Source organism: Sceloporus undulatus, chromosome 4, assembly GCF_019175285.1.
Source record: "Sceloporus undulatus isolate JIND9_A2432 ecotype Alabama chromosome 4, SceUnd_v1.1, whole genome shotgun sequence".
In the NCBI taxonomy this organism is placed as follows: Eukaryota; Metazoa; Chordata; class Lepidosauria; order Squamata; family Phrynosomatidae; genus Sceloporus; species Sceloporus undulatus.
The window spans coordinates 234,650,365-234,675,014 of NC_056525.1; the positions used below are offsets into that span (position 1 = coordinate 234,650,365).

The window sequence follows — 24,650 nt, forward strand, 5'->3', positions numbered from 1 at the left end:
GAAAGAGCTTGGGTTTCCTACTAAATTCGGAGGGAAAATGTATATAAGGCTGACAGCGCTTATGACGTTTGATCGTTTAAGCGCCTTGATTGGTTCATTTAAAAAAAAAAACCGCCAAAAATAAATCGAATCAGAAACGGTCACAGAGATGGAAACGATGTCACAGATAAATCGATTCCGATTAATGCGGGTTAACGTTACGTCATTCTGACGTAGTATTGATTGACAACTCCAAATAAGGTATGGAGGAGAAGAATCGCTTTATTTAAACACCGATTTCATGCCAAGTGAGAACGCTTACTGAACGCTTGCAGGTAAAAAATCCGAATTAAACAAGCAGATGGGAACGATGAATAAAGCGATTCTGAAAGCGGGATAACAACTGTGTTATTTTAATTCGATTTTATTAAAAACGTTTTATTTTAATTCGTATCAAATCCTAAGTGGGAACAAGCTCATAGACTGGTCCCTATTTAAACAGAAAATCTGAGGTATGACATAAAAGTGACAGGGATCAGCATTTCCGTGAAAACAATTATCCCAGTTCTTGATTCCCATAATGGATTCTGAATATTTTCTTAGGATCTATCTATTCTGTGGCTTTATAACAGATGTCTATTTTCACAGTAGAGAGAAGTGATTAAAAGCTTACCTCTGCCACATTTGTGTGTTCATCTATTGAAACAAATATCTTGTATAGCAGAGTTTCAAAATAATCACCCTGAACTCTGTTCATAACAAAACCTTCAAGTGGAGGCACTGAAATTAAAAGAGTGTAGAATACTGACAGTGTGATATAAAACATTGTTGATTAAAACAAAAAAGCCCAGCTTATCTTTGTATTGAACTATATGCATTAGTACATTTATTCCTGCATCCCTGTCTCAAAGAATCTGAAGAACAGAGCCTCTTGTGTCAAGTTAATTGAAATTTACAAAATGGAAATTTAGGAATATTGCATCTGCTGTACCACCTTTAAATTATATCATACTTTAAAGCCTTAAAACACCAAGATCCACATGTAAGATACCTATGCAAGCACTGTTACTGGAATTTATTTTGTAGAGACATTTTAATATTGTTATGTTTTATGGCAAAATATATTTACCTATTTATTTTTAAGCATCAGTATTACTCTCCCTTTACACTACCAGATTTTAACCTGAACTGTTACAACTTTTCTATTTAAATTTATTCTGGACTCTGCTGCATACTTTCTAAGTAGTACTTTCCAGCACCTTCTGTAGGCCACACTAGGCCTCAAAATGCTTCTAGAAATTAAAAATCAAAACAAAGTGCCTACTTCAACATTTTTCTTGATGTTTAGGGAGGCACTACCATATACAGATATCTACACATTAATAAGCATGAACAGGGAAAGCAGAAGATAAAGGCATTTTAAATAGATACTGAGTGAGAATTTTATATTCCTTTTTATTTATTTATATTATTTATATTCTTATGTAGCATGCAGAAATCACTCTAAGAAACACTCATACTCACCTGCTATGCAACTGTCATCTGATATTGGTACGTCAAGGTAAATGAACCCCTTATTATACAAGCCTAGAAAAAAAGGAAAAAGCCTTTTTACAAAAAGATGACCATCTTCACTTTTAACTTCTTCAACATTATACTCTAATGTTACACTAATGACACACTAATGAATTTAGGAAAGTGTCAGAAAACTGCATGTGGAACACAAACAGTATCACTGATGGAATTGTGCTGTCCATCAATGTCAATGATGGATGCTTGGGCTGCATTGCCAAGCAACCTGAGTTCAAGAAGGCCTGGTCCCAACATGATGAGGGTCACTACCAGCCTCCCACTTCCTGCAGGCACTTCTTAACAGTTTCATACCCTCTTGTATTCAAGTGTGAAGCCATGGAGGGGTTCCTGTGGACAGTATTAGGCCAACAGTAGCCTTGGTACATCTGGAGCAGGTCTTCTAGCAGTTGGATTGCTTTGGAATGCAGCCCAAAGTAGTTGATAAATTCCACTGAAGACTAAACAATGACACAAGACTGATGGGCAAAAATAAGGGAACATTAAAAAAAAATCTGACAGTGCTTTGTTTTTTATTTTTTTATTAAGAGATTCACACTCAGATAAAGTTTGACTTGAATATTTTTCCTGTCATTGGTTCTTGAGCAATGAGATATTCCTGTGAAATAAATGAGGAAGTGGTGTAAGAGGTAATTAATAATGCAGGAGAGACACAACACTCCAGATTCAAACACAAATGTGTGTTTGGGAAGGGGAGTGGCATTTCAGTGAAATGTTTGTGCTTATGTCTTTGAATCAGAACAATATAATTGATTATCCTGCTTACCAAAACAGCTACATTTTCAAGTTGCATCTATATAAACAACAGGCAGGATCCAAGGGCAGACTTCCAGTGGCAGCATCCAGCAGAAACAGAAAGAAAGGGATTCCTCTCTCCCCGATGGAGGCCCCAAAACCAGCTTCAGAGGAATGTGTTGGATGGCAACTCTTGCCATCCCCTATGCTGCCCAAGGATGCTGGTGATTATAATCCTAGACAGCTGGCAAGCACCAAGTACGTGAAGGTTGTTTTACAGATTCATCAACTTTTTTCAAGTCTCAAGATAAATTACACTGGTCAGGATCCAAAGAAATGTAGAACTAGTTCAAATACCCAAGAAGAATTTTATTATCCTCTCTCTCCCCCTTCTTAAATTGTCACATGACAAAAATGATTTTGAAACCCAAGAGGTCTTCAAAAACAGTTTGTGATAAAACTTCTGAGATCAGCTGCTCTATAAACAACAAAAGGGAAAATTCCATTGCTCTACTGCAAGTCCTTGGCAAAAGTCTTAAGTACCTCTTTAGATCACAGCCAGCATCCAGAGTAAAAGCTTGGAAATTTATAATCTTAAATCTACTATAACATGTAAAAAGTGTTTGTCTGTTAAAAAATGAAAAAACAACTTACTGTGAACTACATTGTAGTCCAGAGATCCAGCAAGCTGAGGACCTGAATCAATGATCTTATCAATAGCAGTTTTTTCAGAGGTAGTGCAAATCTAGTAAGAAATGTTTATATGAAACCACATATTTGATTAATAAACACATTTTTAATTATTCCAGATAGCATTTAGATTGGACTGATGAAATTGCATAGCTAGCATTCACTTTGCAAGCCTACTGGTGGAGTAGAAAACTTTCAGTCAAGAGACTTTTTGTCCTAACCTCCAATAATTCTACAACTCTGGGTCATCTAAATAAATAGGCTATCAGAAGGATAAGAATGGACAAAAAGTAAATATGTCATTCTGAGTATCACTTTGGGAGAAGGTGCAATATAAATTAATAAATCAGCCACACTGGCTGGGGATTCGCAGTGTCATAATCCTGCAAGTTATCTTTTCCAGGCACCCTCTGCCATGAAATGTTGCGAATCCTATTAGTTTATATAGCTGTTAAAAGAGATCAGACAAGTTCAGAAAGTATAAATTTATCAATGGCTATTACCGTAGCCATGGCTGATAAAAATGGGACTTTCTTGTTAAGAAGCAGTTTATCTCTGAACATTAGATGCTGAAGACATTATAATAGATGCTGATCACATTATAGTAGAAGTTGAAGTTACTAGACCACACCATCCTCTTAATGCTAATGGTATGTTTGTACCAGTAAAAAGCTATTACTAGACAATAAAATGTAATTTACAGAGGTATGTTGAAGTATTCTTCTAGCCATACATGGGATGCATTTTGACTGCTATAGCTCAACCCATAAACAGAACCCAGAATCAATAAGGCAACATGATTTGATTTTTTTTTTTTTTGTAAAATGTAATGATTGCCATAACTGCAAAGCAATTGTGCCAAATACATTTGCCACAAGAACATTTTGTGATCATCAACAGCAAATATTTTTGAACTCCTGTCCTTCAGAGTAAGATAAACCTTGAAGCTCAAGTTTGGTTAAACACAGAAAATTATTTGATGATACCTTTATGTCATCCTCTGTGATGTAACCAGCTTGTACCACCCACCAAGCCTCTACAGCAATCTCTACTGGCTTCATGGGTAGCAGATCATGAGCAGTTTTCCTTCTGAAAAATTTCTGTAAATTGATACAGTCCATTTGAAATTTTGCATCTCAAAGGTAACAAGAAAATACACAATTTACTATCTAATAACAGAGAAGCATCCCCCCCTTGAATACAGTGCAATTAGGTCTTTAAATCAAAATATACCATAACTGGGGAGGGGGGAGATGTTATTTTTCATCTTTAACACCTATAAAAGATTGTGTAATGCATTCTTTAGACACTCTTTCAGTGCATTTTTAGAACATACAGGTTTACACTGAACAAAGGTGACAGATGCTAGGAGCCGAAGATATAATCATTCTGCAATGTGTTTAATTTCAGACAGACAGAAACGCTGTTCTTCTTTTCCCTTTAAACACAATCATTTCTATTTCTGTAATCTCTAAATGTATTCTGGGATGAAGGTGCCATGACTAACTGCATAACTCTAAACATGTACTAGATGTAGGATAATCAATCATGTCTGTATGTAACAGCAACTTTCAACTGCTGTTACAGACATTCTATAAATCTATGAACACAATTCAAGGAATTGATTTTAGCATATGAAATTCCCAATGCCCTGGGTTTAACTTTCCTGCTTCTTCCATTTACACTCCACTATAAATCAAAAACTAAGGGCACATCCAGACTGATTAAAAATACCAGAAAGTCCCATATCTTGCTCCTGTTCTTTCCGATTTTATTTTGGAGATCCATACTGTACATGTTTTGTTTATCGCAGAATATTTTCTGTCAGCTCCTCATATGAGGAGAAATTATTTATACCAATTCTCCAGGTTGGTTTACTTTGTGTGTATGTATGTGCCCTCAAGTTGCCTGTTGATTTATGGTAACCCCATGAATTTCATAGGGTTTTCTTAGGCAAAGAATACTTAGGGGTGTTTTTGAAATATAGCCTACAGCATCTGGTAGTCATTGGCAGTCTCCCATAGAAGTACCAACCAGGGCTGACCCTGCTCAACTTCCAAGATCAGATTAGATCTGGTTTAGGGTATTCCCAGTATAAAATCAAGAAGAATAGCAACAAAACCTGGGGCTTTTCAATCACTCTGGATGTGCTTTTAGAGTCTTATCACGTTACAAAAGTAAGACAAGAGGTAGCAAGATAGAAGCAGCTTTCTGTTTACCTCCCCACAGCACTCCGTAGTACTTCTTTCTCCCTCCAGAGGAAGATGATTATAAAAGTGTGTCTTTTTCCAATAAGACAAAAGGCACGCTATTATGACTATCCTTGTCAGGAATAGAATGGAAGTGCTTTAATTACATGCAGAGAGGTAAACAGAATGCCACTTCTATATCACTGCCTCATGTCTTACTTTTGTAATATGATAAGGAAATCTGATGAGGACAACTTTTGTTTATACCTGGCATGTATCAAAATCACCTGCAAATACGGTTGTTTAACTCCACCCCCCCCCCTCAAAAGAGCTGATAGCAGAATTAACTGGAATGTACACAATGCCACTTACAGTGCACCCATATGTGTGAACAAAGCTGGAGGGGGGGGGGAGATGAAAACTGGCCCCCAATCATCCTGAATTAAATGGTAATTTAACCATCCTGGTAATCCTTACTGGATGGTGTTTCATATGGGGCTGTCTTTGGAGATTGTTTAGAAAATGCAGTTAGTTCAGAACAACTATACTTTTAAGATTAGCTTCAGAGAACAGCCAAGATTGATACAGCTTCAGCACTGCCAGCCCATTTCAAAGCACAAATCAAAGTACTGAAGCCCACCATTAAAACTCTAGCTATCTGGGAGTACGAATACTGAAAACCCAGGTTTTGATTCAAGAAAGCTAGATATTTTTATACCTGAGATTGATATCTTACATATATGTTTGTTTTTAAAAGGCAAGTTATGCACTTCTAGATTACATCAGAGAAAAGTGGAAAGAGAGACCAAGAGAAAAACTGAACACTTACTTTGGATGATCTACACTGGTTCATTAAATCAATGTACTGATTTCTTCCTATGCCAAGAAGCCTTAGGCCTAGGGAAGGGGAATAAGTTTCTTAAAATAAACTTACCCTCATAAAACTTTTCTGAAGTACAAGAGTATTACTCCCTCCCAGATGATGATGGGTGCATCTGCACTGTAGAAATAATAGTTTGACACCACTTTAACTGCCATGGTTCTATCCTACAGAATCATGAGATCTGTAGTTTTGTGAGGCACAGCACTCTTTAGCAGAGGCAGAAAACCTTGTAAAACTACAAATCCCAGGATTCCATAGGATGGGGCAACAGCATGTAAAGTGGTATCAAACTACATTACTTCTACAGTTGCACCCAATGTCTTCAATTGCTCCCACCTCTTTCTTACTAGAAAAGAGAAATTAATCAGTGGGGGAAATAGTTACATAAAGCCTTTGGACTGTTGGCACCAGGAGCCTTTGTTCTGAAAGCACCCATTGTTATCTGCTATTACAATGCATTTAGCTATAAGCATTCATAATGTTTCTTAAAAAAACTAACAACATGCATACTGTCTGGAGCTCTCTGTGCATTTTCAGCATGTCATCTTAGAAGCAAATTAGTTCACACTTGATTCAAAAGATGGAAATTAAATGTGAAACACATTTTTGCATTAGATTGGCTTGGAAGCATAAAAGGCTATATAAGGTTTCAGAAAGTGCATGCTTTTATCAAACGTCAACTTTTATCAGACAGTCAATTATCTTAGGAATTTGTTTTGGAATTCTGGGCATTAAGTCTGGGCTCAGCATATGGAGCAGTATAAAAGGGGAAGACTTGTGTTTAACTCTATGGACTTTATCACACATGAGGAATTTCTCTTCATTTTGAATGAAAAGAAAGTGGGGCCAGAATGCATTCGGGTGAAATCGCTAGTTCAGCGAATTTACATGAATGTGAACTGCGTTCAAACTGGCTTCCCATTGCCCAAAAATAGCTTGTTATTGCCCAAATTTGCGTGTGGTGGTCTATCACACAATAACGTGAAACCCCATGATTGCGCTCGGACTAACTTCCCATTGCCTGAATTTGCGTGTAGTGGGTTATCACGCAATAACGTTAAAACCCATGATTGCGTTCAGATTGCCATTAGATTATACTTCCAATTTCCCTTGTCTGATAAACTCCTATAAGAAGGCCAAGAAGTGAGTGATTATTCTTCCTCTCCCTTAGGTAATATGATTAACATTTCAGAAAAATCGATCTCCATCTTCAGGTGAAGGATATACGTATGACTCAAAAGTAGCTACAGTTGCTGCAATGGAAGTTAAGAAGACAGCTAGCTTTGTACAAACCCATGTTGTGGCCTGTAGAATGGGCTATAGTGAAATGATGTGAATCAGGACTAGGGATTGTATGCCCTCTGAAAGTTTTGGCCTACAAATTTCACTCAGCCACTAATGTGGCTGACTGTAAAAGACTGCGCAAGTCACAGCACAAAACATCTGGAGGGCAAAGTGCTTCCCACCCCAATGGAAACAATCTAAATGTGATTAGTATGACTAATCACTGAGAAAATAAACAATTATTCAAGGGACAAGTCATTTGATAGTCTTGTGCTTTCATTTCTTAATTGCCTTGAAGTCTTTTTTGTTCTCTTTTTTAGGTATCAGGCATTTGCTGATTCCTTCAAAATATTGTTGAACAAGTGTTAAAATTTCAAAAGGGGACTGCCATACAGCTGTCCTTTTCAAGCCAAAACATTTTTAAAGAGTGCTTTCAGAAAGAATGCTTATTTAGCATACGGAAACAAAATGGAATCACATACTTACAATCTGCAGCAGTAAAATTGGGCAATGAATCATAGCTCTTTTCACTGTTCATTATATCCTTTATAAAGAAAAAGAAATACAGTGTCAGTTTAAATCTTTGTAGTTTCTTATCCCATAACTGTGTACAGATTTACATCAACACATGTGCTAAATCTACTTCATACTCAAACTCTAACTTGGGAGGGGTTATTTTGTCCTCTTGATTTCACAAAGTCTAGTTATAAATAAATTCCAATTCCCTCCCAGCTATCAATTCTGAAATGAGTTGTACCAAGATCTGTTGTTGTTGTGTGCGTTCAGATTGTTTCCAACTTATGGCAACCCCGAGGTGACCCTATCATGGAGTTTTCTTGGTAAGATTTGTTCAGAGGAATTTTGTTATTGCCTTCCTCTCAGGCTGAGAGTACGCAACTTGTCCAAGATAATCCAGTGGATTTCTTGGCCGAGTGGGGATTCGAACCCTAGTCCCCAGAGTTGCAGTCCAATGCTCAAACCATTACACCACTCGTACAAGATCTAAGAGTGGGAAAATTGTGACCTATAGGTCATGTGCAGCCCACAGCTCCCCATCCTTTGGCTGAAATATTTTCAGCTGAAAAAAGATGTTCCTTATGCAGCCTTTATTGACAGTGGTGATCTCATTGTGCTTTGCCTCCCCTACCCCCTAGCCTGGTTTAGACAGGGAAGTTTGTTTTTTCACAAACCAGAAGTGACTTCTCATCATGGCCAGGCTGAAAAAGAGGCATTACTTTGGCCTAAGTAATTTGGGTTGTTGTTGGGTCCTAACAAGACCATGATGCTCTGAAGCATGGTAAAATTATTCCTAACAGCAGGTTGAACAGCAGGGATAATGGCGCTACATTGGTCTTCGGGAGATTTTAGAAGGCTGTACTTCCCTGATTGTTTTTTGTTTGAAAAAGCATTGGGTCCCAGTATCTCCTTCCATGGCACAAGAGCAATTTTATCCTCTCTGAGTCATTTTATACCGAGAAAAGGCCTGTATTGAGTGAGTTGGGAGTCAACTTCTGGGTTGCAGAGGGGGCAAGGCAGAGCAAAATTGCTCACCATACCTGTTAGAAGCCACATAAATGGCCCTGGGGATGCACTTTACAAGCTGTTTTCAGGCTAACTGTTTTCCAATAATGGGATGGTAGTGAAGGGGTGGTGCAGCCCTAACCAGATTTGGTGGGCAACATGTGCAACTGCCAGAGTTGATATAAATTGCCTTCCCTTTTTAAAACAAAACTTTGATTTTCAGGAAGGAACGCCCTGTTCCTAATATACAACTGAAGGAAGTGAAAGTACAAAAAAATAAATGCACTGTAGACCTTCCTCAACTGAGGTACATGAAGACAGAAGAGGGACAGACTATCATATTCAGTTCATACCATGGCACTACCATAGCAGATTGTTGGATGGGGAAGAGATTCATGTGACCCTCACAATCTTCATATCTTTGATTATGGGCCTGCCCTGTATAACTGCTCATTGAAAATGTATTTACTAAGTCACTGCTCCAAGTAAGTATACTTAGGGCTGCTGCCATACTGCAGAACTGGTACAGTTTGACACTGCTTTAATTGTCATGGCTCCAGCCCATAGAATCCAGGGATCTGTAGTTTGTTGTGACACTAGAACTCTCTGACAGATAAGGCTAAATATGTCAGAAAACTACAAATTCCAGAACTGCATAGCCATAGCTTTTAACGTGGTTTCAAACAGCAATACGTCTGCAGTGTAGATGTACCCCAAGTCTCCCACTCTCTATTCTATACTCACATGTACTTTCTCAAGGACAGCCAGCAAGCTTAAAGCCACATGCCTCCCCACAAAAGCTCTGAAACCTAGTCATACTAACCAATATGAAACAGTGGTCATCCAATGGATGTAACATCATCAACAACAAAGAATGCTGAGCTGGCAGGTCTGGGGATTATTCTCTTTCATGATATCTTAAAAGGCATTTAGTTCAGCAAATAAGTAATCCTAAACCTACTCTCCTTTTAAATTAATAAAAATTATACTGTAAATGCAGCTCAGGGTTGGCAGAGTAAGATGAAAGCAGCACCTGTTGTTTAAAAGACGGGCTGGATAGTCAATATGATAAATGCGCTTTCCTTCTGATGAAGGTTCCTGTACTGATGTGAAAGCTACTGTGTGCTCCACTGCTGTTCTGCACATCAACAGAAGGAGGTAATACATGACCTGTTCTAAGAATTTGATGGGTTTGAGATAGATATGATTATTATTTTTAATTTATATCCTACCTTTCCTTCAATGAGCTCAAGGCAACATACAAGACTCCCCACTTTACTAGCACTAAACACTCCATAGTAGTTCTGACTGAGAGAGAGAATAACTGTCTCCGGGCCATCCAGCAAGTTTCATGGCTCAGTGGCCACTAGAACTCCCAGTCACAGTACTGTATAACATTCTAACCGCTATGAAACACAACATCTCAATTAACTAATGAAACTGTTCTCAATGGTAACCAATTTATTTTGTAACACACTATGCATATTTGCTTTGCCCATATGAGTACAAACTAGTTTTGTTCCAAATAATAATATTTGTTGCTTGGTGGGGTTGGGGGATCTTTCACTGATTATACAGTATGTTTGCTAAAGCAATTTCGATATAAGCCTAAAACTAAAATGCAGCTGCCAGGGCAGCTTGATGTGAATTGTGTTTCCAAACACTTATTATCAACAGTACTCTGGCAAAAATCTAACAATAATGGGCATGTGACTCTATTTTGGCAGACATTCTTTTATCCTGCGTTGGAAAGAATTACTAGAAGAATACAATGCAGTTCTTGAAACTCACCTCCATTATTCCTGTATAGTATGAAAAGGGTGTTATCCTTAAACCTTTCACCATGATGTCAGATAAATGGTATGGGTATAACATGAGATGATCTCTACTGTACTTTAGCAGCTCCTCATAGTATTTGCGTTCATCTTTCTTGACATGCTTAACTGAGAAAGAAAAATCAATGCTACATTTACCAACAGCTTCCATAAACTAGAATCATAGAGTTGGAAAAGACCACAAGGGCCATTCAGTCCAACCCCCTGCCATGCAGGAAATCAAAATCAAAGCATCCCCGACAGATTTTATCAGGTGAAAAGAAAAGCTTGAAAGAGTCCAATATAAATTTGGAGGTCCAGTTACATGGATATTGGAGTATACTCTATATATTACTAATTACCAAAGACAAAACAAGAAGAGGGAGGAAAGAATACTGAAATGTATGGCAGAGATGCAGAAAAGCTATTTTGCATTACAAAATAGTCTTGTTGCAAATATGGAGAATTCTTAAAGAGAGGACATCCAGCCCACAGTGGTTTGGGAACCTGAAACCACTGTTTCTAAAATGTAGTGTGGAATCAAACTAGGAGGAAAGGTCAACACTAAGTAGTCAATTGATCTAATTTCTATATATTTATGATTTTTATTGTTTTAAATACAACGTTAATGCATATAAGGACTTATCTCTTCAATGGAAGGTAGCACACATGTAAATAACCTTTTTGTTAAAGTTGTAAAATACATTCTGATGGAGATCAAACATATACCCTACCTTTAGTTGTTTCTATGCCATCTTGTAAACTTTTACAAATATCCATAGGATGTTGTCCACTTCCTTGCTCCTTCATGTGGAGCATTAGACATTTCAGCACTGAGGACATTTCTCAGAACCAACTATTACAGAGAAGCACCTACATTGTCAAAAACATTTCCACTCTCTTTATTTTGTATTTCTCTACTCACCTAAGTTATTTCGGTACCGTAGCTGATTGCGGATACTATATAGCACAACCTGCTTCTCATATTCTCGCTGTGAGTTTCCAAGACCCTATAAAGAAACATTCATTCAGTCAAACTACTAAGAGCATCACACAATGTATTAGACAATACTATTCACAGATTATTCTGCACACACAATACTTGAAAGTAAACATCACAATAGGATTTATTTATGAGTAAATAAGCATGCTCAGAGTTGTATCTCTCAGCATTTTAACACACTGCTTGGCCTATATAATCATAGAGAGATTATAAAATAGTTTGAATTTTTTTTATTGACAAAATTGTTAAGACTCAGTTTATGCAAGAAAAGCACTTGAAAATGCACTGCACATAGACTCATTGCTGGTAGCATACTGGCACTGTCCTGGTTTAGCATTTTGAAGATGAAACATAATATTTTAAATATGAGTTCACATTCTATCCTGGTGTTGTTGCAAGGAGCAAAGTAGAAGCCTCTACTACTATTTTAGAATAAACACAGTGTAATATCTCAGTTTTAAATAGTATCTAACATTACCTATGATTTGTTGAAACAAACCAGTTTCTGTTTGGATGATACAGCAAGGATATGGTTCATCTAAAAGGGAAGTAAAAAGCTTCCGAATTCTTCCTCATGGTCATTCCAAAGCATGTGGGTGAAGAGTATTAGCACAAGGCTCATTTTTGCAATGCTGATGTAGGGTTTAGCCTTTAACTTTATGCCCCTATCAGCCTGTTCTCACGTGCTGGATTCTTGATGCCAGTAACCTAGCACATAGCTTGTTTGTTGGGTTGTGTGACTGATAGGCCCAAGGCAAGGAGCCAGAACACCCAGCACTTCCATGAACCCTGAATGATTGTAGTAAGAGCTTTCCCCCAACCTCACCTGAGGGACAACTGACATTTGCAGTCTATGGGCCTAACTGCCTTTAGTGTCCCTTGGGCAGCTTGTAGGCTTAAATGCTAAGATGCTTAGGTTTCACTTGAAGGAGGAAAGAATATTTCAGAAGCATATCTGAACATGCAGTGGAAGAAGCTTACAATGTGGTCCTCAGTGCTAAAGAACTTGCTTATTCTCTGTCTAAAAAGTGACTTTATAGTGTACGCTGGATACCCTTGAGTTTTACGTAACAGTATGGCAGATTGTTAGATTAATTCAGTTTACTTGACATGCGTACACACAGTGTTTTCTCAGTTACGGAAATAATTAACCGAAGCAAGTAAGTACAGAGCTCTGTAACAAAACACTACATACAACAGTATTTTAAGTTTTTTTTCTTTTACATTAGCACAGAACATGTCATCAGAAAAGGAAACCTGTTTTATGATGAACAGCCTTTAAATATGTTACATAATTTCCCTATAACACAGCCTTCATTTTTAAAGAATATTTTTGAATAATTTAAAGAATAAGGGCAAAAACTTCTTCATATTGAGACTACCACCATAGATATGATATCAAACATATTGTATATACTCATGTATAAGGCTAGAAATCTTGGTAAAAAATTGATCCCCCAAAAATGAGTCGACTTATCCACTGTCAATGTAAGTACTGTACTTCCCTGACACTGTTTTCCTTTGCTTCATCCTTTAAATTTCTTTGTTACATGCCCCTAGGTTTTACCCTTGACTTACCCATGGGTCATATCAAAATCCATAATTCTGGCCCCCAAACCTGCCATTTATAGTTGAGTATATACGGTAATCACTGCCAAACTACCTGTACTTTTCTCAGTCTCAACTTGTATCTAGTGCTAGTGGGAAAAGTAGAACACCAATGAAAGAATGGAATGGAATAGAAGCAGCGGATATATAACACTATAAGTATCAATTTTAAAATTTCAGCTACCAAAAGCACTTACGTGCAAGTTTGCCAAAAAGAGACAGCTACCAAAAGCATTAAGGGTATAACTGTCCAATGGCAAGAAGTAATACACTTCTAGGGTTATGGACCAGGAGTGTTATCTTTTGAATGCCGAAAACGAAACAACTGCAGAAGCCATGTGCAATCTCTAGACGGAGTGGCTGACAGTAATTTGTGCATGCTGACACTCCCAGACCAATATTGCAAAAGTTTAAGGCACACTGATAAAGATCAGGGGAGAGAGGAACTGCAGTTAGTCTGCAATTATCAAAATTCACTGAAGGTAAGACAACCACATCTTTACTATAATTTGACGTGTTTTGCTATTGCTATAATCACCAAACTCTGTATGCTATCTAAATGGCTAATGATAAGGTTTTAGACCCAATCCACTAACTACTTTGGATACTTCTCAAACACATATTTTGATTTTCTGTACTGTTGTTTTGGAATATACATTTTTGAACCAATACTGACCCAACTTGATATTTAGATTTAGGTTGATGTCTTGTGCTTTTTTGTGCAAGGCTAAGACTGATTAAGACAGAGCCAGAATGGTGGTGGTTTGAGTGTTGGACTATGACTCTGGAGAAGTGAGTTCGAAATCCCAAAGTAAGTAGGACCAGGGCTACAACGTTAATAGAGTAGGGCTTGGTTCTGTTGGGTTTGGTTCCAAGACCTCCTATGGACACCAAAATCCATGGATGCTCAACTCCCATTATATACAATGGCATACTAAAATCCTGACCCTTATATGAAATGGAGAGCCAGCGTGATGTAGTGGCCTGAGTGTTGGGAATATGATTCTGGAGATCAGGGTTCGATCCCTGACTCTGCCATGAAACCTAAAATAAATAAACAAATACCATAAATACTGGTTGATTTTGGGCAAGTCACATGCTCTCAGCCTCAGGGAAAGCCAATGGCAAACCTCCTCTGAACAAATCTTGCCAATAAAACCCCAGGATAGGGTAGCCCTAAGTTGGAAATGACTCAAAGGCACACAACAACAACAACAACAACAACAACAACTGAAATGGCAAAAATCAAGGTTTGCTTTTTGGAATTTATATATAATTTTTAAAACATTTGCAAGCCATTGATGCTTGAACTTGTGGGTTAAAAAATCCATGGCTATGGAGGGCTGAGTGATGTAAAAGAAAGTAACGATGCGCAGTTTTGCGAACATACCATCGTTTGTTTTCTTGCTCCCTTTAAATTTTCATTTATGATCTGAGGAATCTGCCGCTTTCTGAAGCCAGGTGTGAGAATCGTCAGAGGGTTCATTTGCAAATTAACTAACAAGGCAAGAGTGTCCATTTGAAATTTGTTCTGAATGGCTTTAGTGTCTCAGTACTAAGTTGAGCAGTTAAAGAGCAGAAGTGCAATTCACTCTGTCTCTTAACATGGGTCTATATGTCAATATGTATGTACTCATCTGCCTTTATCTATTATGATCTAAGATGGCCCCAAAAAGCATCAGGCAAGCAAGACCACATAAACCTATTGGGAGGCCTTGGCCAAGTCACACTCTCTCAGCCTTAGAGGAAGGCCATGGCAAACCCCCTCTGATCAAGTCTTGCCAAGGAAACCCTGTGATGGGTTCTCCTTTTGGTCGCCACAAGTCAGAAATGACTTGAAGGCACATGACAGCAGCAATAACCCATGATGGGAATTACTTGTCTGTAGGAACGTTTGTCCTTCTCCAATGATTCCCTATGGGCAAGTATTCCCCAATTATTCTCTATGGGCCAGTATACTATTATGCTCTATGGGCAAGTAATAATAATAATAATAGTAATAGTAATAATAATAATAATAAAAGTTTATTTCTATCCCACTTTTTCAACTATTGATCAAAGCGGCAAACAGATTTAGGTAAAAATACACCGAGATAAAAACATTTAAAACAGCATTTAAAACCAGTCACAATAACAACAACAACAACAGGGCCTGCTGCGTGGGGGAATCCATAAAAAAGTACTACCCAATGTGTCCCTTTAGGCAAGTGGACTATTATTCCCTATGGGCAAGTACTGTATACTATTATTCCCTATGGGCAAGTATTCCCCAATGTGTCCTTATGGGCAAGTACTGCCATTTCTTTTCTATGTCCCGCTTCCCTATGGGCAAGCGTTCTTCAGCATTCCCCAATGCTTGCCTACAGGGGCCGAGAAGGGTCAAAAGACTGAGTCCGCCCCGGTGTCAGTCATCATTCGGTACCTGCTTGACGCTGGCGGGGAGGCGGGCCCAGGAGTAGTTGTGGCGAATGTGAAACTCCACGTCCACATTCATGGCAGGAGCCCCGCGATGGGGGCCTCCGCGGAGGAGGAGGAGGAGGACAGGGCCTTCCTCAGGAGGGACTCACAGCCGCCTCAGCTTCCAACGAAGCGGCAACCCGATTTCGCTCCGCTCCTCCTCCTTTTTCTTTTCCCCTCACAGCGCGCTACTTCCGCGTTATGGGCATCGCCCCTCCCCCTGACGTCACTTCCGAGTCCTTCGCGCGTGACGCCTGAGGGGAGGGGCGAAGCGGGGAAAAAAAGCCGTTAGAGCCGTTGGGCGGGTCCTCTACTTTGGGTCTTCATAGTTTCTTTTTTGAGACTTCAACTCCCAGAAGCCTCGGCCAGCTTCGACAACGGCCAGGAATTCTGGGAGTTGAAGTCCTAAAAATAAATAATAAAATAAATAGTAAAAATAATAAATAAAACAAAATAATAAATAATACAAATAATAAATAATAAATAAATAAAACCCCAATAATAAATAAATAAATAAAACCAATACATAATAAATAATACAAATAATAATTAAATAATTAAATAATAATTAAATAAAAAATAAAACAAAATAATAAATAATAAAATTAAAATAATAAATAAATAATAAAAAACCCTGAAGGACCAAAGTTTGGGAATCTCCGCACAGTTGGGCACAGTTACCTCAGTGACTGCCAAAGTTTAGTCCTCCAAATGTTTTGGATTCCAGTTCCCAGAATTCTCTAACCCTTGGCCAGGCTTGGGTTGAGGTTTCTGGGAGATGAAGTCCAAAACGTTTGGAAGACTAAAGCTTGGGAACCCCCTTCCCCTTTAGGCCTCACCGTCTTTGGGACTTCAGCTCCCAGAAGCCTCTTCCAGCTCTGCCAATGGCAAGGAATTCTGGGAGTTGGAGTCCAAAACACATGGAGGACCAAAGTTTGGGAACCAAAACATCTGTAGGGCCAAATTTCTCAAACTATTGTTATAGAAAACATTCAAGGGTGACTGTGTTGGCCATTTAACAAACACAAACAAAAACCCGTCACTGATCTATGGCAAGCATATAACAAGATAACAAGTATATTGCGCATTTTGGTTGTCAAGGTATCATTGCAGCATCTTGCCTGATAAAGAAGCCCATGGAGCTTCGAAACAACAATAATAATAACAACAATAGGTTTTGTTATATCCTGCCCCTCCAAAATGAATCTAAACGGGTTACAATACAATATATACATAACTAAAAATCACAGAAACCCCTCCATTCTCCTATCTTAAAACTAAATAATAACACTATAAAATACAGTTAAAATTAATTAAAATAGATCTAATTGAAGTGAGACATCTTTGGGGAAGTCAAGGGCAATCCATATTAATATAGCAGGGAGGTCAGTCTGGGAAGGCCTGACAAAAAAAGCTTGCAATAAGTATATTGTGCATTTCGGTTGGCCAATAAAAAGGTATCATTCCAACATCTTGCCCGATAAAGAAGCCCATGGAGCTTCAAAAGTTTGCAATAAGTATATTGTGCATTGGCCAATAAAAGGTATCATTGTTGGAGGAGTCATTGAGCAGAGACAGCAGTCTCTTTTCTTCCTCATGAGGTGCATCTGTTGTGTGCGTTCAAATGGTTTCCGACTTACGGTGACCTTAAGGCCAACTTGTCATAGGATTTTTCTTAGCAAGACTTATTAATGCCATGGCCTTCCCCTGAGGCTGAGAGAGTGTGACTTCACAAGTGGTTGACATGGCTGAGCCGGGATTCGAACCCTGGTCTCCAGAGCCATAGTCCAGTACTCAAACCACTGCACCACACTGTCTCACCAAACTACAAACCCTGTGGTTCTGTATGTGGTGCCAAACTGCATTATTTCCACAGGGAAGATGCATCCAAGGACGATTATGGGGATCGAATGAAAAACATACCGTTAATTCGCTTTCAGCTTGCAGGCACACACTTGATGATCTCTCCATCTCCATGTACTGGAGCCCTGGCTGAGACTCAGATACTCACTGATATTTTCAATGGAAAACAAATTTCCTCGCTAGCCTAGATGAAAGCTACAAGAGTAACACAACAGCCAGCATGCCAGCAGAAGCGGAGATGAAATTTCTGGTGCATACAAAAGCTCGTGCCACTTTCATGGTCTTAATAAGGGCGTTTATTTTCACTTACGGATTACACAACCAGTATAGCTAGTGACCTTGATTGCCGGAGGGTTCTGAGAAGCGTCGTCCCAAAGGTAAACTTTTCCAAATTTTGTAAAAAGCTATATGCACCTTGTGACTGAGGAGAACACTTCTTACATCTGGGCTCGTGTCCAAGAAAGCTTATACTATAATAAATCTTGTAGAGTTTAACAGATCTGTTCTGCCATAAGCTTTCTGGGACAAGAGCCCACTTGCTTTCATGCAAGAAGCGTAATCCTCAATTGCCAGGTTGCTGTGTCCTATACTTATTTAGGTGGGTGTAAACCCAATGTAAGAGATAATCCAGTTTGAGACTGCTTTAACTGCCCTGGCTCAGTGCTAGGGAATCTTGGCAATTGTAGTTTATTGTGGCACCAGAGCTCTCTGACACAGATGGCTAAATGTCCCACAAAACTACAATTCCCAGAATTCCCTAGCACTGAGCCAATTTAAGTGCTCTCAAACTGGATTATTTCTGCAGTGTGTTTTGGACCTCTCTAGTCTGTCATTCATTTCCCACAGTACCTAATGCGGTGGTGGGAAAGATATAGCTCTCCAGATGTTGATGAATTCAGCATCCTAGTATACCTCCCTATTTGCTAGCTTTAAAGGGCTGATGGGAACTTGAGTCCAACAAATATTTGGACAGTTTACCCATCTCTGACCTAAACAGCTGTGAGAGACCTGCAAGCAGGCTATGACTGCAATAAAACAAAGGATGCATCGACACTGCAGAAGTAATCCAGGCTGACAACACTTTAACTGTCATGGTTCAATGCTATGGAATTCTGGTATTTGTAGTTTGTTGTGGCACCAGAGCCATTATCACAGTTTTAATTGGTCTGTCATTTATTATTAGTCTCATTAGTATGCCATGGTTTAACCCAATAGTTTCCAGGTGTTTTGGACTCCAGCTCCCAGAATCACTGACCATCGGCCAAGCTGGCTGAGGCTGTTGGGAGTTAAAATCCCAAAACCCCAAGGACCAGGGTTTGGGAACCACTGGTTAACCATTGAACTGGTAGGGACCTCTGAGTGGATATGCTCAGTATGACATGGTTAGTCTTAGGGGGCAGCCCAAAGGCCTCTGCGTTGTTTGTTGCTGCTGCAGATAGGATCAAGCTAGCCAACAAAGTTAAAACAGGTGCAAAATAAAACTCCACATTGTACAAAAGTTAACTAGTGTAGGGTGATAACCGTAAAGGAGGACAAGGCACCGCAAAATGTGGAACATTCAAGCCAAATGTAGGACATTACAAAACAAAAGCTAAAAACACTCATATAAATGTTCCACAGTCAAAAGGCATCACAAATCCCAACGTTTTTCTCCTTAATGACTTTTTTTTGATGTGAAGAAAGATGGCAGAAGTAGTAGAAGTGGGCAAATACTGGAAAGTTACAAATAGAAGATGAGCTCATCTGACCTTATAAAATTCTGTGAAGGAGACAAGGCAATTTCACTATAGAAATCCTGTCTGGAAACACAACTTTATTGGTCCACCCACAAAAAACCTTGGCTTTCCGTTATTTTTAAAGAAAAGATTTCACAGAATGTTCTTTTCAGCCTGCAGATGGCAGTCCTTTGCTGTTTTAACTCTCTCCCAGTATAATGTAATTGAGACCAGTTTGGAGATACCACACTATTCCCGAGGAAATTGGTGGTGCAATGTATAGACAGAGCCTACAGCAAAGGATATTCTTCCAGAACCTATCCATTATAGTTTGATTTCTAACTCATTCTTGGGGACATAGGCAAGATTACTATTGATTTTTAAATAACATGTTACTTATTAGAGAGTGAACCCAAATAATCTCAACCAAATGAAACCAGTTACTCCCAAATTAAACAGTAAGTCCTCTTTTGTAGGCATATCAGTCTTGGTGGTCTGCTTAGATAAGATAAGGAGAAAGGGCCTTGGTTTTTTGTGGGTTTTTTGGGCTATGTGGCCATGTTCTAGAAGAGTTTCTTCCTGACATTTCGCCAGCATCTGTGGCTGGCACCTTCAGAGAATGCTTGCCTGGAAAGGACTTGGGTATATATATTGTGTGACCTGGAAAGGCAGGAGTGATCTGCATGTGTATTTCCAGGTCACACAATATATATACCCAAGTCTTTTCCAGGCAAGCATTCTCAGAAACGCCCGCACAGCTGTGGCGACAACGTCAGGAAGAAACTCTTCTAGAACATGGCCACATTAGCCTGCAAACCCACAAAAAGCCATGGATGCCGGCCATGAAAGCCTTTGGCTTCACATTAGAAAAGGCCTTCTCAGTTACTGCAGAAGGAAGTGCACAGCCTGCCAGATTTTCTTTGGCCTTCCACCAAGTAGGTCAAGACCTTTCTGTTTTGAAGGCTTTTGGATGAGATTTGCTATCCTACCTTTAATCTTTGTCAGAATTATTTTGTGTCAATTACTAAAAATTGGCACAGATGCCTTACCATGCTCATAGAAAATGCCAGTTCAAGCCAGAAAGGTGAAAGAATTGCTTTCCTCTGCAGCAACCTTCTACAGAATTATTTCCATTACGCTTTTGTTGTACACAGCAACAAGTGTATGGACATCACTTTACAGTCAAGAGAGTGTTTGGGTTGGAAAAATATGATGTAGTTATGACTTTACTATGTGCCTGTGAATAGGGCATTGTGAGATGATGTAAGGCATATGTAGAGAGGGGAGACCCATAGGTTTTTTTGTTTTTCACAAACTTCCTGCATTTCAGACAGCTTGGATATTCTTGGCAACTGGCTTCTAGGCTGAAAATATTGCTACTGTGTGCTGCTGAATGCCAGATCACTAAACAGGGAAACACCTGTGAACCAGGACTTGATCTTAGGTGGGCTGCTGACCTGCCTCACAGTAAAGAGACCTGGCTAGATGAAGATGAGTATGGGTGTTAATCTCTCCCAGCTCTGTCCATTTAAGCTCACTGTGCAGCAGCAGGCAAGGCTGTGGCTTTGACTTTTGTGGATTTTATTAATATGTTCTCTCTAGGAATATCTGTATCCTCCAGCGCAGGACCTAGAGATTCCTAGAGAGAACACTCCACTAGGCATTTGTAGCTCCGCCAGCACATTTCTATGGTCAATGTCTGACAGATGTTGACCACAGAGTTGCACTGGAGAACCTAGAGATTCCTAGAGAGGTGTTCTCTCAAGTAAAACATAGTGTTTTTGTTATTTGTGTTTTTTCCACATTCACAGGGGTCCTTTTGCCCCTAACCCCAGAGAATGTGGAGGGACGAGTGTAATTGTTATTATTGTATGCCTTCAAGTCATTTCTGATCTATAGTGACCATAAGGTGAACTTCTCAGGGGGTTTTCTTGGCATGATTTGATTAGGGGTGTGTGTGTCTTTGCCTTCCTCTGAGGTTGAGAAAATGTGGCTTGCCCATGGTCACTCAGTGGTTTTCTATGGACAAGCTGGGATTTGAACCTTAGTCTCCCAAGTACTAGTCCAACCCTCAAACCACTACACTACACTGGCTTGCTCTAGTACATTTACCTTTCTGGTAGTCAAAAACCCTTCTCATCTTTCCTACTCTCTCTCCTCCCACATCCTCATAGATCCCTCTAAACATTGTGGGGAAGAACATATGTCTAAGCCAGAGGGGCATACATTTGGAAGGTCACAGGTTTCCCAGCTCCGAGTTGTATTTTGAATTAATGGTAACTTTGATCCTCCAGGTGTTTCTGATGTCAACTTCCAGAAGCCCCTACCTGTGTGGCACATAATCAGGAATTCTGGGAACTGAAGGCTGAAGTACATGGAGGACAAAAGAGTGAGAACCACTAATGTAGATCAAGGATAGCTCCTATTTTTCAAAATAAGAACATCCTTCTCTTTGGACACTCACTGAAAAGTGTTCAATTGTGCATAAGTTTTAATTAAAAAGAACTGAACGGGCAGTTTGGGACTGTATATTAATCTAATCCACTTTATTGCACAGAGGCAAGTTTCTACCTCCTCAAATATCCCAAAGTAATTAATCTATATATAAATAGATTTTCTCTACCAGTAGAGAACACAATTTAACTGAACCATGGATCAGCCTGAAAGTGACCAAACCACAAGGGTTCTGTGAATGCTGTCAGCTAAACACAAGTAGTACAATCACATGCTCTAGAGAATAACTGGTATTATATAATCAGCGTAAGAAAACAGAACAATGGTGTAGGCATATATGCTGAAGCCTTAATTATTTTATTTCCCCCTGGTCTGCTTGGAGCAAAAAGGCTAATGTTCAGCAAAGAGACGCTTGCTTAAGATCCTTGCTAGATGGTGCAGAAAAATAAATAAATCACAGGTTTGCTTCCAAGGAATATGTTATCATTTTACTCCCTAAATATCAAGACACTCCAGCACTTGAGGCATGAACTCATATTTTATGTAGGACTATTGGTTCTTTCATCATGTAAAAGTCTATTATAGACCAAGGAGTTTATTACACAAACTTGCGTTAGTAAAAGGAACTGGATACATATCGGCTTAGGAGCATTTTGTACCAGACATCTCTTTATTAGCGTGACTGGGCCCTCATGCTCTATTTTGTACTCCTCCCTAATCCTGCTTTCTTGCCCAGTATGCCTTTTAGGATTTTTCTTTTTAGACGTGATTCCTGAAGCATACTAATATAAAGCATACTAAAACAGAGAGAATGGAATCGTTTTGGAACAATATGCTTCCCTTCTCCCAGTTTTGAAATGTTTTCCACTATACCTGGTGCCCTTCAGCAGAATGTGTATGGAAGTTATTTTGACCATCTGGAATCAAGCTGGGGCATCACAAATAACATCATTTCCCCACGTTCTCTTTGCAAAGACTATAATTGTGTCAAAATTATGCGTAATTTTTCTGTTGATGGTCTAGAAGTGTCCTCCGAAGAAAAGCAATGAGCTTTTGGGGATGTTCCCACTTAAGATTTGAAACGATTTAAAATATAACGTTTTTAATAGATCAGATTCAAAATAACCCTGGTCTTATCCTGCGTTCCGAATCGCTTTTATTCTTCGTTCCCATCTGGTTTTTTAAATCGAAGTTTTTACCTGCAAGCGTTCCTACTTGGCATGAAATCGGTGTTTAAATAAAGCGATTCTTCTCCTCCATACCTTATTTGGAGCTGTCAATCAATAGTACGTCAGAATGACGTAACGTTAATCCGGAATATTTGGAAGCGATGTATCTTTTGGCATCGTTTCCATTTCATTGACTGTTTGTGAATTTAGCGAATTTAGGAAAGCGAATTTAGGAAACCCAAGCTCTTTCCAGAGGAACTATGGGATAGGTTTTCCAGGGCAGCATCCCCTCTTCATGTCTCCCAAGACAGCCAGGGAGAATCCCTTCAGAGAGCACAGAGATCAATGGGGGAGGCTTCTGGCAAAGCAGGGAGGGAGCACTCTTCCCAAAGATTCTCTTTCCAGGGTTGGAGAAGGCAGATTCCATTTGAGAAAGGGAGGGAGAAAGGCTCTATCCCACCCCCACCCCCCATTGATCAGAGCCCTTCCCTGTCTGGGCGAGATCAGATGCCTCCTCGTGAGGAGCCTTCCCTTCCCTGCCTGGGCGAGATCAGAGCCCAAGCGGGCAGGGAATGCCTCTTCGAGAGGAGCCTTCCCTTCCTGCCTCTCCTCCGTTAGAAATGGGCTCTCCCCACACAGAGGGGAGGTTGCAATCCACCGGAGGAGCAGCCGGGACTTCAGGCGCTTAAAGCGCTGAAGAGATTAAGTGCCTGTAAACCATTAAAATAAAAAATAAAAATAATCCTTATCTCTTATTGAAAGACCACAGCGGACAAAGGGGCGAGGGAAGCAAAAATGGCGACAGCCACGACCCCAAGGCCAGCCCCATCGCACTCCGCTCCTCCCATCCATCTAACCCGATTTCAAAGGCTGTCGTTCCTATTTAAATGCTCCGGTTCCTAACTCGAATCAATGGAAAAACGTAGGTCAGACCCTAGTATTTTTTTAACGCGCGTTAAATGACGAAAACTCGATTCAAAATTTTATTACGCTCTACGATTCGATTTGTAGTGGGGACGATTGCGGGTTGCTCTAGAACCATTCTAGGTTTAAATCGGATCCTAATAGGAACGCCACTCCTTGGATTCGATTCAGAACGCGGAGTTTCACCTAATGGGAACATCCCCAATGTCGTTCTAATAACATACGGGTCTTTCTCATGACCTGAACTGAGTGAAATTTAAGAGATGTATCCTAAAGCCCTCTTGCAAGGTATTGGCTACAGAAAACTGTGCGTAAGCATGGTTTAGCTGAGAGCTTATCTCTATTAGCAGCTTTCTAACCTTTAAATAAGGTTTTGCCTATTGAATATGCTTTTGTCGATTGCTTATGGCCAGCAACTGGAGATAAGTTTCTAATAGGAAGTATAAGCTTGTAATGTAGTAATTGCTTCAGTGCTTTTCTTCTGAAGCTTAGTTTTCCCTAAGTAAATAGGGAAATAGCCAGATTTTGTTCTCTGTGGTGCTGTAAAAAGAATCCAGATAATGTTGATAATCAAATGCAAATTTAACTGGATGATTTTTCCCAGAAAAAAGTATATATACTGTCTACCAGCACTAAGTACAATTGGTTTTACTTTTTGTCATCCTTCACCATCTTTGCTTCTTTTTAAAAATTTCTTTCCTTTTGTTTTCCTTGTGATCAAAATTTAGATGGTAAGCACTTTGGGGCAGGACTGTTCTAAAAATCACTTTGG

The 24,650-nt window shown here is 39.4% G+C and overlaps 1 protein-coding gene across 3 annotated transcripts in view; it reads right to left on the bottom strand.

Moving 5' to 3' along the window:
- FAM91A1 (family with sequence similarity 91 member A1) overlaps positions 1 to 17,725 on the bottom strand; it is a 45,591-nt gene extending 27,866 nt beyond the window's left edge. Inside the window, exons 1-9 of one of the 3 annotated variants that reach the window (XM_042462234.1) lie at positions 17,677 to 17,725; positions 11,611 to 11,695; positions 10,663 to 10,814; positions 7,837 to 7,894; positions 6,013 to 6,080; positions 3,981 to 4,094; positions 2,959 to 3,049; positions 1,504 to 1,566; positions 653 to 759 (exon numbers count right to left, since the gene is read on the bottom strand). In XM_042462234.1, the coding sequence (XP_042318168.1) occupies positions 653 to 759; positions 1,504 to 1,566; positions 2,959 to 3,049; positions 3,981 to 4,094; positions 6,013 to 6,080; positions 7,837 to 7,894; positions 10,663 to 10,814; positions 11,611 to 11,695; positions 17,677 to 17,724 (786 nt within the window). In that variant the 5' untranslated portion in view covers position 17,725. Of the gene's footprint in view, positions 1 to 652; positions 760 to 1,503; positions 1,567 to 2,958; positions 3,050 to 3,980; positions 4,095 to 6,012; positions 6,081 to 7,836; positions 7,895 to 10,662; positions 10,815 to 11,610; positions 11,696 to 12,166; positions 12,358 to 15,718; positions 15,971 to 17,676 lie in introns of those variants that run through there. The other 2 variants (XM_042462233.1, XM_042462235.1) reach the window with 2 other exon arrangements.
- Positions 17,726 to 24,650: the final 6,925 nt, after the last annotated feature.